The sequence below is a fragment of the Lissotriton vulgaris genome, chromosome 10 (assembly GCF_964263255.1).
Source record: "Lissotriton vulgaris chromosome 10, aLisVul1.2, whole genome shotgun sequence".
NCBI classification, from domain to species: domain Eukaryota; kingdom Metazoa; phylum Chordata; class Amphibia; order Caudata; family Salamandridae; genus Lissotriton; species Lissotriton vulgaris.
In genome coordinates, this window is record NC_141698.1 from 1020214543 (window position 1) to 1020229407 (window position 14865).

At 48.3% G+C, this 14865-nt stretch overlaps 1 protein-coding gene across 1 annotated transcript; it reads left to right on the forward strand.

Annotated features, from left to right (window-relative positions):
- The first annotated feature begins 1878 nt into the window (after positions 1 to 1878).
- On the forward strand, positions 1879 to 13645 carry LOC147689237 (uncharacterized). Its single transcript, XM_086940047.1, has 9 exons — positions 1879 to 1945; positions 2588 to 2701; positions 3893 to 5578; positions 6317 to 6416; positions 6947 to 7095; positions 10184 to 10296; positions 10575 to 10664; positions 12407 to 12529; positions 13451 to 13645. Exons 1-9 carry the CDS (start codon positions 1879 to 1881, stop codon positions 13643 to 13645), a joined length of 2637 nt encoding a protein of 878 aa, XP_086796173.1.
- Positions 13646 to 14865: the final 1220 nt, after the last annotated feature.

Consider the following 14865-nt stretch of genomic DNA (forward strand, 5'->3'; position numbering starts at 1 on the left):
TTCTTTTTTTCCCAGAGTTTTATATAGCGCGAACTTGACCCGAAGGTGTAAGGTATTTGAGCGCTTTACACGAGCACCAGTTGCTTTAAATGAGGACACATTCATTTTTAGTAGGCACAGGAAGATGAACTGATTTTCCCAGGGTTACAGGATGTTGCGCATCCTTGCTGAGACTTGACCCAGTTCCCCAGATTTGAGGTCCAGCGCCCTGGCCGTTAGGCTACTTCCTCTCCCCTATGTTATTAGTTTTCGGCAGTACTGTGCTTGTGAAATCTATTGTTTTTCATATAAACTTAAGAGGGGTTTAAATCCTGCCACCTCTCTTTCCAGGCTTTTCATTAGTTTATGTGCTTGCCACTTACTTTTCCTCCATTTCTTTTGGCTGTAGCATATTTTCCTGCGTTTACCAATGATTGTAACTCATCTGCTTCTCTTGTCAGTTTCCCGTAGCCAAAATACTGTTAATAGCCGCTTTGGTAGAACTATTTTTGATAAAGTTTTGCCTCGTTCTGCTTTTTTTGTCTTGCAGCAGCTTTACATAACACAATTTATCACCCGGAGAGATGAAGTGACCTCACAGAATCACAGAACGCCGCGCCGCAGAGACTCGAACCAGGATCTACAGCTCTTGATTCGCCCGCTCTGGTCGCTATGCCACATCCTCTCCACTCCCATGAGACTTGTCAGGGAGCTCTTTCCTTTGCCTTGAACAATGATTGATAAAAACAGCTTATTATTCTTCACACAGGCGAAACCGATGCATTGCCATTGCTTGTTTTTGTTACATTGATTGTGCTCTGCAATCATTCGGATTGATGCATTTTAATGAATAATGAATATATAATTAAATGATCTATGTGTGTTTTAAAAATTACTCTGGTACTACATTTGTTTGATTGTGGTGACTGAATGTGAGTGTATTTATTGTTTAAATAATCTAGCAAGGGGAATCCTTTAGATTGACTGGTTGCTTAAGCACTGTCCCTTGGTTTGAGGGGTGTCTCTCTTTTTTCAAGCAGAAGTAAAGGGACCCTTTAATCGGACACTCCAGAACCCCATACACGGAAGGCTCTGTCCAGGTAAGTCCTATCTCTCTTTCTTATATAGGTCACTCACTGTACCTCCCTGTTGTGTAATTATTAGATTATTTACGTTTCTGTTAGTCTAATCTTTATATGTTTCTAATTGTACACGCTTTGTGTGTAGTCTATTCCCTGTTCCTCGGTACAGGCGCTATGGTGCCTCGAGAGGCCTAGTTGGCACTACATTGCAATGAATAAACACAGAAATGAAATCCGTTTTATTTTATATTCTCTCGGAAGAGATGCATTTCATTCCCCTTTAAACCGATGTATTTTCTGTGGAAATCACGAGCACCTTCTCCCTCCCTTCCCCGTCTCTGCCCTGTCTCTGGAAATGTATTCCTGCCTGTCCTGGACACTGTCCTGTATGTGAGGTGTGACCCCTGCTGCTAAGGGTGCCCGTAGAAGCAGCTCGCGGGTGTGAAACCCCCCTCCATGCTTCGTACCACGCAGCTGGGGGGGGGGGGGGGGGGGAGGAATGAAAGAGGGGGGGGGGGGGTTGCAAGGCGTTGCCCTTTCGGGAAAATCCCACTGCGCCGTCATTGACAGCGACTAGACACGCCCCCTAGTGGACACTGCAGATAAAGAGCGGCTGGGGCCGGGTGTGAAGTGAGACACCAGCGGTGACTGACCCGGGCGCACTCCAGCTACCCCAGCCTGACGGGCTCCAGATTCACCCACGCTCCGGACTCACTGCGGATTCAGCCCACACTCCAGACTCACTGCGGATTCAGACCAAACTCCAGACTCACTTCGGATTCAGCTCAGACTCAATCCAGATTGACTCAGCCGCAGGATGCCGGAGCCAGGGAAGGCCCCAGAGCCCCTTCACTATTCCATTGGGATCTTGTCCATCTCTGCAGGTAGGACCCATACTGCCACTTTCGTTATGTTTGGTGCGTTATATAGCGCTAGGATCCGATTGAGGCAGGCAAGCGCTTGGTGAATGGAGAGTCCAGGGCTCTGTTGAGATGAGGTGTTGGGGAATCATGTAAGTCTCGAGTTGTTTTCTGAGGCTTAAGAGAATGGTTTAGGATGGGTTAGGGCCAGGAGCCGGTAGAGCTGGTGAGAGTCAGTGACATGCTATCTTCACAACTCAGTGCGACTGACTGTTTCGGCTCCACCGGCCTTCGGAGCAGAAGCCTCTCAGGAAGTCTTGGGTCCCTTATAGCTCAGTTCATGTCTGAATACAGCCATGTAGGCGCTTTCTCCCAGTACCTCATCTGTGACCAATCATTATTGAATATTGGAATAATAAAGTAAACAGGTGTTTTCTGGGTTAAGGCGCGTGCTGCGGAGATCTGAAAGGAACAGGTGTGTGTTTGTGACACGGATGTCTTTGCTGTGTATCCGGGCTCCTCCCAAGATGGGAGAGAGGCTGGTGGGGGTGTAAGTTATCATTTCATGTCTGTCTCTGTGTTTCCAGACTCCCTCCTAAAGGGGGTCCCTGGCAGGCGAGTGTTTTATTTATCTTTGCATCATGGCTGTCTTTGCTGTTCTTCCAGGCTCCCTCCTGCTGGCAGTGACGTCATACAGCTCCTCCAGAGCCACGCCCCTCATCCCCAGTACACCCCTGGGGGTCCTGCTGGTCATATTGGCAGCTCTGCTGGGATATACAGGTGAGATCACACGCGTGGGGTTCAGGGAAAGTAGAGAGGGAGGCACACGGCTGAGAATGTGCGACACAGTGCCTTAAATACACCATGATTGCTTCAATGCGCTTATGACATCTCAATATGGGAATGTAGTGCTTGAAACTAATGCTAGGCGGAGATGCCCAGAGAGGAAGCCTTCCCTCGCCCACCCTGTGGGAGCGCCTCGGGGTTATGAGTGAGAAGAGACCCCTTCTTTCGTATAATGATAGGAAAGTAAACCTTCGAAAAGCCTGGTGCCGGTTCTGTGGGTCAATGGTGGGTAAATAAAGTGCAGTCCAGGAATCAATAAAGCCCGACCCCGGCTCTGGCTGAGAGTTTGCAGAACTGGTGAGAACTATCGGCCAGGGAAGGCAGGAAGTTACATTGATGCTGATCTGAACCTTTTTCTTGCTCCATTTCTCGATCTTGTTTCCACCTCTGCTTTCTCCCTCGGACCATCATTGTTCTCTTTCTTTTTCCTCACTTCCACTACTTTTATCATTCCTTTCTTTCAATGATTTTCTTTTCCCTCTTTAGTCACTTCTCCCCTCTGTCTCTCTTCCTCTCTCTATCTACTATATTTATCTCATTCCTCACACTACCCCCTTCCTTAAATTTGTGTTTTCATTTACTCAGTCTCTCTGCTTGTCATTCTCTCTCTCCTTTCTGCCGTCCCTCTTTTTATTCCTTTGCCACACTTTTCATTGTATAGTTTTCTTTAATTTTTAATTTACTTTTCCCTTCTCTCTTTCTTTGTCTCCTCTCTTTGTTCCTCCTCTTTCTCTTCATCACTCATCCTTTCTCTTTTTCCATCCTCTCCCTTTTGTCTAATTTTCTTTCTTTCAGTATTTACCTCTCTCTTTCCTACCTCCTTTCTTATTTTCTTCTCTCAATCCTCTTCTTAGCACGTTGTCTCTTGTTTCGTTGTCTAGTTCCCTTTTTTTAACTTAAATGTATGGCTCCCATCTCTCTTTCTCTGTCTCCTCTCACTCAATCCCTTTCAATCCTCTAATGTTCCCCCCCTTTCAGCTTTCTTTCTCTTTAAACCTACCTTTCCTATACTAACTTCTTCCTTCCATATCTTTCACTCTCTTTCCAATCTCTACCTTGTCACCTACTTTTGTCTCTAATTTTCTTCCTTCCTATATTTACTTCTCCCTTGCTTCTCTCCCGCAGGAGTCCGCAGGAGCCGTGGTCCTGTCCCCTTGTTTGCGTCCTTCTGCCTGATGGTCTCAGCGCTATGGTGCTCTAAGGGAGTGATCCATATCATGGACGGGCAGGGGGTCTTCAGCGGGTCCCTTGATCTTCGTAATGCCATGGTCCCTGGTCTTGCAGCCTTCACCCTGGGACTGCTCATCATCAGTCTGGTGGCCGTCCTTCAGAAGGAGGCTGCCCTCGCCATGATGGCGTTGGCCATCTCGCTCTCCGCTGCCCATGAAACCGCCACATACTATGACAGTAGCTTTGGTGCCTCGGCGGTGGCTTCTAACCACCTCCTCGTCTGTCTCGTTGGGGCGTACTTTGGTGGAGGGAGGCTCCTCTATATACTTACTGGGAAGTTGGTCACCCTCCCTGGCACAGATCTGGCTACGGCTAAAGCCATCCCCCAAGGCTCACCCATGACCGCCAGCAGCAACGACCTGGTCATCATTGGGCTGATCTTGAATATGGTGTCCGCCAGCGTCTTTGGGTGCAGGGTCCTGGGAGTGACCACCAGTCTCTTTGTGGGGCAGGTGCCTTGGCTTTGGATGGCGGGGGTCTTCCAGATTGGGGTCTGCATCCTGTCGTATCGATCCTTGGATAACCTGGCGGCCACCTTCTTTGGCTTCACCTCCATCCTGCGGTTCGCTGAAGGGTATTCCTTGCTCTACCAGTTCTGGCAGGCCACTGAACCCATTTTCCCTGTCCCATTACTGGTGGTCTTTCTGTTCCTGTTCATGGTCTTGGCGGTATTCATGGCTGGTAGGAGCCTGGTGGATGGGCTGTATCCGTTGTTTTATGTGACCTACTGCATCGCTTTGGCTTCACGTCCCACTGGTTTCTTCCATGGTGGATCACAAGGAGTGAATGTGGCTATCTACGTGGCTTCAGCACTTATGACCCTCCTTAAACTTTACAACATGAAAGCGGCCACCAAGATTCCAACAGGGGAGGGGATTGTTAATAGCCTGTTCACATCGATTAGCATTTTCAAGTTACGTCAAGAAAAAGACCTGCATGTTCCTTACCTCGGCTATTCTAAGTATGCGGATGGAGAGGTGCTTGGCCACGCAGGCAGCATTTTGGCCGCCTTTGCAATCACTATGTCTGTGGACCCAACAGACGCACGTGCCACTGTCGTCCTACCGTGGGTGGTGGTAGCGGGAGGGCTTCTGAAATGTGTCTGTGGCTCTGTGGCCTTCTCACGTGGTAAGACCCTTGAGAGCTGCACCTTTATTCTTTATGGAGTTATGTGGATCATCTGGGGTCTCACCAGGTACGGTGGCCTCTACGGCCCCACGAGGGGCTTCCACGTGGCTGTGGGTATCATCTGCTTCATGCTCTTGAATGGGTTCATTATTTTCTGCACGCTGTTCCTAAGCAAAGCCTGGTTCCTGTATTGCCTCAGCTTTGAACTCATCCTCATCAGTTTTCTATTGGACGCCGTCGCAGCCCTCCCAGTTGGGTATGACATTGCTGTCACCATCATCTTTGGCCTGGTCAGCTTCTACTGCTTCCTGGCTGGGCTGGTCAGTGACACCTTTGAAGAACCCCAGCTGCCCATGGGCCGCCCACTTCTGCAGCTCCAGGGGTATGGGGGTGGAGCCTCCAAGTGCCCCCACCTTCCTGCCAGGAGGGCCACATCCGTCAAGCAGATCGCAGGTAAGGAGATTCTGGGGGAAAATCCTTTTTTTTTAATGTTGGGAAATTTAAAACTCTACTAATTTGATTACAGTTATGTCTGCAATTTTTAAATGTTCCCATTCTTAGTTTAACAAAGTTTTACATTGTTTACTGCTAAACTTTGTCCGGAAAGACTTAGTGAAAACATGATTTTACCAGCAGAAACATTTCGCCTTGGCAAAAATAAGACTTCTATTTTACCTCCAAGTCACATTTTGAATCCTTAATAACATTAGTCATATTATAGTTTGTACTTCTTTGTTATATCCATATTTATTCGGGGTTTTGTGGAAAAAGTAAGCTGAAATTAGTATATTTCCACATTCATTTAACCAATAAATATGCACTTATGGTTGAATGTCTGCCAGGGTTCAGTGCTGTGAACACTTCAGAAGATATATCAGTGCATTTCGTGAAAATATGTGAATTTCAGGATCAACCTTGCGCATATCTACTGCTGTTAAAGCCTTTTACTAAAATTCCTTTCTTTTTTAACCCCCTTATCTATCAATCCACACATCTATTGACCTGGCAGTCATGGCAAACAGGGTTTAGAATTACCCAAAAGCTCCCCAATTTGAGTTTTTAACCACATTTCAAAATAAATACATGCAAAAAAATAAATGTTTTCTGTCTGCATTTATCTGCAAAAATCAGTAAAAACGGAAAACAGGGTGCCTTACCTATAATCGTGGGGTTCTTGCTCTTCTGTTGCAGAAATCATGATGGATGGAGGAATCTGTGGTGTCCCCACAGACACGGTGTATGCGGTGGTGGGAGCCTGTAACCGGCCGGCGGCCGTGGAGAAGGTGTACAGGTGAGTGTTATCTTCACAGCCCTTATTTTCAACCAATAGTGAATACTTTAGATTGATGAATTCTTATAACAATGAGAACCACAGAATGAAATAGCCAAACACCAATTACACTGAGGAAACCCGAGAAAGAAACAACAATATACCAAGAGCAGAGAACCCCTGGAAATGAAGCAACAACAAACAAGTAACCTTAGACACTTCTGTAAAGAAGAAACCAAACGTCCTTATAAAACTGAGAACAGACCAGCAGTACTATCCCTCTTTCTGCACCTTTTGGGGCATGTGAAAACACCTAAAAACCAGGATTCATTTTGTGACAAGTAAAAAGGACCAGTGTCTTGCTCTATATGACTGTATAAATCGTTCAGTTTTAAGATGGAGAGTAGATCTCATCCTAATGTTGCTTTTTCCATCATCATGTCCCTGCTGGTGGTCTGAGATTGGCCAGAATCTCAACTCTGGATCCTCCAATCACAGTAAGATGGATCTCTTCCCTTCACTCAGTTGACCTCTGTCTTGTTTCCTTCCAGGACAAAGCTGAAGCCCAAGGACGCCCCCATGTCCATCTGGATCTCGACCTTGAAGCAGCTGGAGCCGGCTAGACACCTGTTCAGCCCTCTGCTCTGGGACTTCATGCAGGCGGCCTGGCCTTCGCAGATGAGCCTGGTCATACCAAGAGGTGAGCAGGGGGTCTCTATCTGAGAGCACATGAAGACCAGCAGATCCCAGTTCATGACCACAAACAAGGGGGAAAGATGAGAAAAGTAACACCCATCATCTGGATACAAACCTACCACACACATTAATTGTGACTGTAGACTAGGACCCAGTCCCACCCACCCCAGGCGTCAATGCTTCATGTGTACACACAGACCATACATGCTCTTCAGCTTCCATGTAGGATTGTTTCCATGTTCCCTCATGTACTGTTTCTTTACCGATCCTGTTGCAAACATTCACCACAAATTCCGAGTGTGATCTGACCCGTTACATTAGAGTCGCCTGTCCTGCCAACACCTGTGCTTTATCCTTCACATGTCTATAGGGAGGAGGCCCCTTCATTGCCTGATCCATGTATATAGGACAAGAACCAACATACTGCCTGCTCTGTGAGTCTAAGGAGGATCTTTAGTGATTATTTGGATCTTGGGCGCTCCTGTAAATATTCTGGTCCATAACTGCAGAGGATGAGCACTGTCCGCTCGCTGACCTGTATCCTTCTCTACAGGGTCTGAGCCTCTCCATTATCTGCCCTCACCCATAGGAAGAGCACTGTCCGCTCGCTGACCTGTATCCTTATCTACAGGGTCTGAGCCTCTCCATTATCTGCCTCCACCCATAGGATGAGCACTGCCCGCTCACTGACCTGTATTTTTCTCTACAGGGTCTGACCCTCTCCATTATCTGCCTCCACCCATAGGATGAGCACTGCCCGCTCACTGACCTGTATCCTTCTCTACAGGGTATGATCCTCTCCATTATCTGCCCTCACCCATAGGAAGAGCACTGTCCGTTCACTGACCTGTATCTTTCTCTACAGGGTCTGAGCCTCTCCATTATCTGCCCTCACCCATAGGAAGAGCACTGCCCGCTCGCTGACCTGTATCCTTCTCTACAGGGTCTGAGCCTCTCCATTATCTGCCTCCACCCATAGGATGAGCACTGCCCGCTCACTGACCTGTAACTTTCTCTACAGGGTCTGACCCTCTCCATTATCTGCCCTCACCCATAGGAAGAGCACTGCCCGCTCGCTGACCTGTATCCTTCTCTACAGGGTCTGAGCCTCTCCATTGTCTGACCTCACCCATAGGAAGAGCACTGCCCGCTCACTGACCTGTATCCTTCTCTACAGGGTCTGAGCCTCTCCATTATCTGCCTCCACCCATAGGATGAGCACTGCCCGCTCACTGACCTGTATCCTTCTCTACAGGGTCTGACCCTCTCCATTATCTGCCTCCACCCATAGGATGAGCACTGCCCGCTCACTGACCTGTAACTTTCTCTACAGGGTCTGACCCTCTCCATTATCTGCCCTCACCCATAGGAAGAGCACTGCCCGCTCGCTGACCTGTATCCTTCTCTACAGGGTCTGAGCCTCTCCATTGTCTGACCTCACCCATAGGAAGAGCACTGCCCGCTCACTGACCTGTATCCTTCTCTACAGGGTCTGAGCCTCTCCATTATCTGCCTCCACCCATAGGATGAGCACTGACCTGTATCCTTCTCTACAGGGTCTGAGCCTCTCCATTGTCTGCCCCCACTCATATGAAGAGCACTGCCCGCTCGCTGACCTGTATCCTTATCTACAGGGTCTGAGTCTCTCTGTTATCTGCCCTCACCCATAGGATGAGCACTGTCCGCTCACTGACCTGTATTCTTATCTACAGGGTCTGACCCTCTCCATTATCTGCCCTCACTCATAGGAAGAGCACTGCCCGCTCACTGACCTGTATCCTTCTCTACAGGGTCTGACCCTCTCCATTATCTGCCCTCACCCATAGGAAGAGCACTGCCCGCTCACTGACCTGTATCCTTCTCTACAGGGTCTGACCCTCTCCATTATCTGCCCTCACCCATAGGAAGAGCACTGCCCGCTCACTGACCTGTATCCTTCTCTACAGGGTCTGAGCCTCTCCATTATCTGACCCCACCCATAGGAAGAGCACTGCCCGCTCACTGACCTGTATCGTTCTCTACAGGGTCTGAGCCTCTCTAGTATCTGATCCCAGACATAGGATGAGCACTGACCACTCGCTGACCTGTATCTTTCTCTACAGGCAGTGACCCTCTCCATTATCTGACCCCACCCATAGGATGAACTCTGTCCTCTCACTGGCTTGTATCTTTGTCTACAGGGAGTGAACCTTTCCATCATCCGACCCCGCCTGTGGGATGTGCACACTTTGCTGTCTGTATCTTGTATAGATGAAAGTTTCTCTTCATCATCTGACCCACACCTATAAGGTGACATCTTTACACTGCCTGACATATTCCCAATAGGGATCCTCTCCATTATCAGAGCCCCGTCTACAGGGTCAATATTGTCCTTTGCACGCTTTTTGCCTATAAGGAGATGTTAGTTCATCATCTGACCCTTCCTACCTATAGCGCGAGCACCTGTGTAGTTTGAAGGCTGGTAATATAGAGGCTACGAGCCAGAGGCTCGTTGAATATTGGCTTCCAGGGATGAGCTGAACAGCAGCAGGGCACGTTGTGAGTTTAGTGCACACCATAGGATCCTCCTGCGGCTTGGGAGGAGAGAGGTGCTCTGTGAGCGCGCAGGAGAGGACCACGCTCGACTGGTGCACGGTCACTCACAGTGACTGCATGGGATTGGGGTATTTCCAAGGGTACCCCTCACTTTACCAGTGTTTTTTTGTGTATTTCTCCATTATGCAGGACTCACATCAGTGGTTAGTTTTTAAGTGGAGGGGCCCATAGCTTTCCTGAATGGTAGGGTTTAGCAAATACAAAGGGTGTCTGACCTTGTTCCTCCTCATGCCTCTTTCTCCCACAGCCCTGCACTTCTTGTCTCTTTATCTCATTTTGAACTTTCTTTATCCTTGCTTTCATTGTCGCTGTTTTCCTTTCTTTCACTTCTTCCTTATTTCTCTCTTTTCTTCCTTTGTCCTCTTGGTCTAGGGTCCAAGTGTGATGATGAAATAAAAAAAATGTGGTCCCCAAACATGAGTGCTGGTGCCTTTCAATGGCAGACACCTGCCCAAAATAAGCCCTGCTCACACCTTTCTGTCTTCTTGAACCCACAGGCGAGTGGCTGCAGTGCTTCGGACTGGAGGACTCCGCTAAGTACATTGGCACCGCAGAGAGCATCGCCATCAGGATCCCGGATTGTTCTGTGACCACATCCCTGATTGACCTGGTGAGTTGTCCGGTGGTAACGGGATGCCAGCACTGCCCGGGCATTGCTGGCACTGTCTGCCACCAGTGATGAGCATGGCTGTCAGTATGCTGCACCCTTTGTGGGGGCATGAGAGGCACTGAGCTGCTAGTCCTGCTCAAGCATGGGTGGTGTACATCAGCATACATTTAAGATATGTAAACACATCTCTCTATATCTAGGGAGGGTGAGGAGGACACTGCTTTGTGCCGAATGAAAGTGAGTTGAATCTCCTACTCTGTTTCTTTGTGTTTCACCAGGTTGGGCCCATTGTGGTCTCATCTGCCAATCCGAGCGGAGAAGCCGATACCACTCACCACAACCAAGTGTACGCCAAGATGGGCGACAAGGTAAGTACCATTACAAGCACAAGAGGTGTATCTGAGGACACTGTGTCCAGAACCCAGAGTCCTGATAGACCAAGGAGTCTTCTGTGTGGCCTGCATTGAACAGACAACATTTACCAGGGATAGCCCATGTGCACTGTCAATTATCCTCATGAAAGGAGGTTTTTCTAAATAGTTCTGACTTATTAACTAATATTTTGTAGTTTTTTTGCCAAATATACACTGGATGAAGTCTGGATAAAGTTTACAAATGTGATTCGGTTAAAAAAACTTAAAATTGCTAATGGGACTAGGTGACCGGTGAAAACTTAGTTTATCGACTGCCAAGCATTTCAAAATGATGTGATGGTCCCTCTTCTATATCTAGGGAAGATCCCAGAGTGGGATGTTGAAGGTGTCCGCAGCATGTGTGGGGATCCCAGAGTAGGATGTTGAAGGTGTGCGCAGCATGTGTGGGGGATCCCAGAGTAGGATGTTGAAGGTGTGCGCAGCATGTGTGGGGTATCCCAGAGTAGGATGTTGAAGGTGTCCGCAGCATGCGTGGGGGATCCCAGAGTAGGATGTTGAAGGTGTGCGCAGCATGTGTGGGGGATCCTAGAGTAGGATGTTGAAGGTGTGCGCAGCATGTGTGGGGGATCCCAGAGTAGGATGTTGAGGGTGTGCGCAGCATGCGTGGGGGATCCCAGAGTAGGATGTTGAAGGTGTGCGCAGCATGTGTGGGGTATCCCAGAGTAGGATGTTGAAGGTGTCCGCAGCATGTGTGGGGATCCCAGAGTAGGATGTTGAAGGTGTCCGCAGCATGTGTGGGGATCCCAGAGTAGGATGTTGAAGGTGTCCGCAGCATGTGTGGGGGATCCCAGAGTAGGATGTTGAAGGCGAGTAGGATGCTCACAGTATCTAAGGGTGGTCCTCTGATTAGGGTGATGAAGATGCCTGGGATGCGTGGAGGGGGTCCTAGGGAAGAATGGTTAAGGGGTGCACTGTGCCCGTAGGTGATCCCCACAACAGGATGATGAATAACCATGCTGTATCCTGAGGGCTCCAGGACTGGCCAATGCTTATTTAAAGTACTGGAGCATCAGTTCTGCTCCTGGAGCAGGATGGTGAAGATGCAGGCTGTATCCAGAGAGGATCAGAGGGGATTGTTGTCCATGCAAAGCCTCAGGCAGTTGTGACCAATGTTTGTAGGAAGGAAAGATGGTGGATAAAAGTGAAGGTGTTGTGTGATGTCACTCGTACTGCAGTGAAAGCGAGGCCTCTGCAGTGGAGGAATCCTGGTCGATAGGGGAGAAGGTGACCTCACCTTTAGTAATGTTTGTGTTATTCTTAAACACTCCAGAGAGTAATGACTGGATGATGATACAAGAGAATTATTCAGTAGAGTAGATCTCCCTGTTGAGGTGCCCACCATGTCTTTGGTGAGAAGGAGGTTCAACCAGACCCTGAAATGAAGATAATGATGCCATTGTTGTGGAAGAGGTGTGGCGCAGCGGTCAGGGCGACTGACGGTGGACACTGGGGATCACGGTTCGATCCCCGACACCATGTGTCTGCCCAGCACCATGTGACTCTGGACAATAGCTTGCTTAATCTTCATGACGGCTCCCAGCACTGGGAAACCTACGGGCAGCTGTGCTCTTTACAAATAGAGGATTATTATTGTTTTAGTATCCGTGGAAGCCCCGCAGCTGCCTGTGTGATGGGAGTCTGTGGGCGGTGATCTCAAGTGTGGCTTTGCTCCTCAGGTGGACGGAGTCCTCTGCAATGGGCCTTCTCCAGAGAACATCGCCTCCACCATCGTCAACTGCACCAAGATCGACAGTGGGACCATCGGATTCTTCAGGATAGGAACGGTGCCCAAATCCCACGTAAGTAGAGTGTGTGTGTATGTGTGTGTGTGCTGTGCATCTCTGAGTCTCTGTGTGTGGTTCTGTGTTTGTTTTTCCCTTTCTGTGCGTGTGTGTGTGTAGTGTCATCCAGTGGCAAATACAAGGAAGGCAACTGATCACGTGCTCTTGGACATTGGGAAAAGAGAGTGGAAAGAAGAGAGAGAGAGAGAGAGACAGAGAGAGAGAGAGAGAGAGAGACAGAGAGAGCGAGAGAGTGTGTGTGTGAGGGGGGCTTAGGATGTTGGATGTCCAGGGCAGGGGTTGCATGTGGAGTTACAGGAGTGCCATCACAAGAAGGATGTTTGAATATCTAGGGAGGAAGCAAACCTGAAGATTGGAGTTCTCAGGGGCCATATTTAAGAACATTTCTCACTCCAGTCTGATGCCACACACAATGCTGCTGATAGAGTAAAATGTGGAAGCCCCAGAGAAGAAATTGTGGGGCATAAACATGTCAGGAGAGGAGTCATGTCATGCCAAGAGTATGTGTTTGAAGTAGGGTCTAGTTGAGCATATCCAAGAAGGCAGTAAATTCAGAGAGGGGACTAGTGCATAGATGGCCGAGGTGAGCTCGTGAGATAGTGTTACTCATAGCATTCAAAAAGTCGTTAAAATGTCACTCATAATTACTCAGACATTATGAAAATGTCACACATAGCAATCTGAAACCTTGGCAGATATGCATTAGTTTCTTAGAAGAACAGACATTGAATTACTGCAGCCCTCACGTCCAATCACAGCTCTGACTACAGCCTCAACGCACTGTCGGAAGAGTGGAAGATTCCATTCCATCTCTCTCTGAGGGGGAGGCCTGCAGTCAGTCATACGTTGTCCAGACCCCCTGGTGGTGAAGTCATGACATTGCTTCTTCAGTAACGGCGCCAGTGTCTCTCATTACAGGTGACCCAGCTGTTCAAGCAGGTCCAGAAGAAGCACAGCTCCGATCTTGTCTCCAGCGCCCTCGCCGAGGTCCCCTTTGAGCCGCCATACTCGTCCAGTTCCATCACAGAGCACGCGCTGCCCAAGAGCTCCGAGGACACTTCCCAGCAGTCCTACGTCAATGGAGGATTCAGCATGGAGGATGAGAAGTTGTGATGGACTTGTGTGGGGAGAGCGCCACCTAGTGGCGCAGGAAGGGTGCCCGTGACTCTAGTCGAACCAAGGAGAAAGGACTCCCTACCCTATGACAGGGTTGTACAACACAGAACACAGAAGACATTCATCCTAGGATGCAGTGGAACCTGAAAAGGCTGGTGCCTTTAATAAAAATGCAACAAACCTTTACCATCTTGGACGAGTATTCCAAAGTCATAGATCACTGCAAAGTCCTAGAAGGCAGAGACCTCGCCGGCTCGAGAGGGTTCACCCCATCTCTTGAGTTTGATATTGCACACCTGTACTAAAACTCTTTATTTAATATGTTCTTTATCGCATTCTTGAGATTGTTTCAATGTGTACATCATCCTATTGGTAAGGTTTTCAAAACATCTGTATTTTATTTATAAATGTATTTATTTATTTTTTGTATTTTGTATATGAATAAACTCAAGTTTAAAATTATGTTATTTACCTTTTTTTTCTAAATCAGACCATCGGTTCAATCTTGCATCCAATTCGCAAGCTAAATAAAGCCATTTTACATCCTCAAAAAATCCTCTTCATAGCACTTAACCGACTGGGCGCTATAGTTTGAGTAGTGAAGAGTGGTGGAGCCCAATCCCGCTAAGGGCAGAGTTTGATTCTGGTTCATCGCATGACAGATCGCAACCCCCGCTAAGGGTTCATTTCACACACGTAGCTCACTGAATCGTACCTTGGCGCTGTAGCTCAGCTGTGGTTGGATTGGTTCTGCCCGCTCACTCTCATTCGGTCCTGAGTTCTTATTTGCGAACACTCTGGGTTCCCTTTATTGGCATCAGAGTGCAGTGCGGGCACCATCTGGGGGCCTTTACCAAACAGAAGCACAGAGCAGACAGCGCCTCCGCCTGAATCTCTACATGAGAACTGTGCACGACCCTCACTCAACCATGAACGTGCTCCCCCATCAGTCAGAGGTCACTACAGTGCAAACATATGGCACAGATCCCTCTGAATGTGAACTTCGATGCCCGATTCACAAAACACTTTATAAGTCAGTGCCCGCAGGCTCGGGCCTTGCATAACAAAGCGTTGAGAGTTAGACAGGCTTCAAGTCTCTGAAAACCTTCGTGAATTGTGAATTCCGTCTACACAAAGGCATTTGTGCGTGCATACTTGTAGATGGTGTAAAATTACACATAAGGGAAAACATTGCATTTGTGTAGTTTGTTTATACA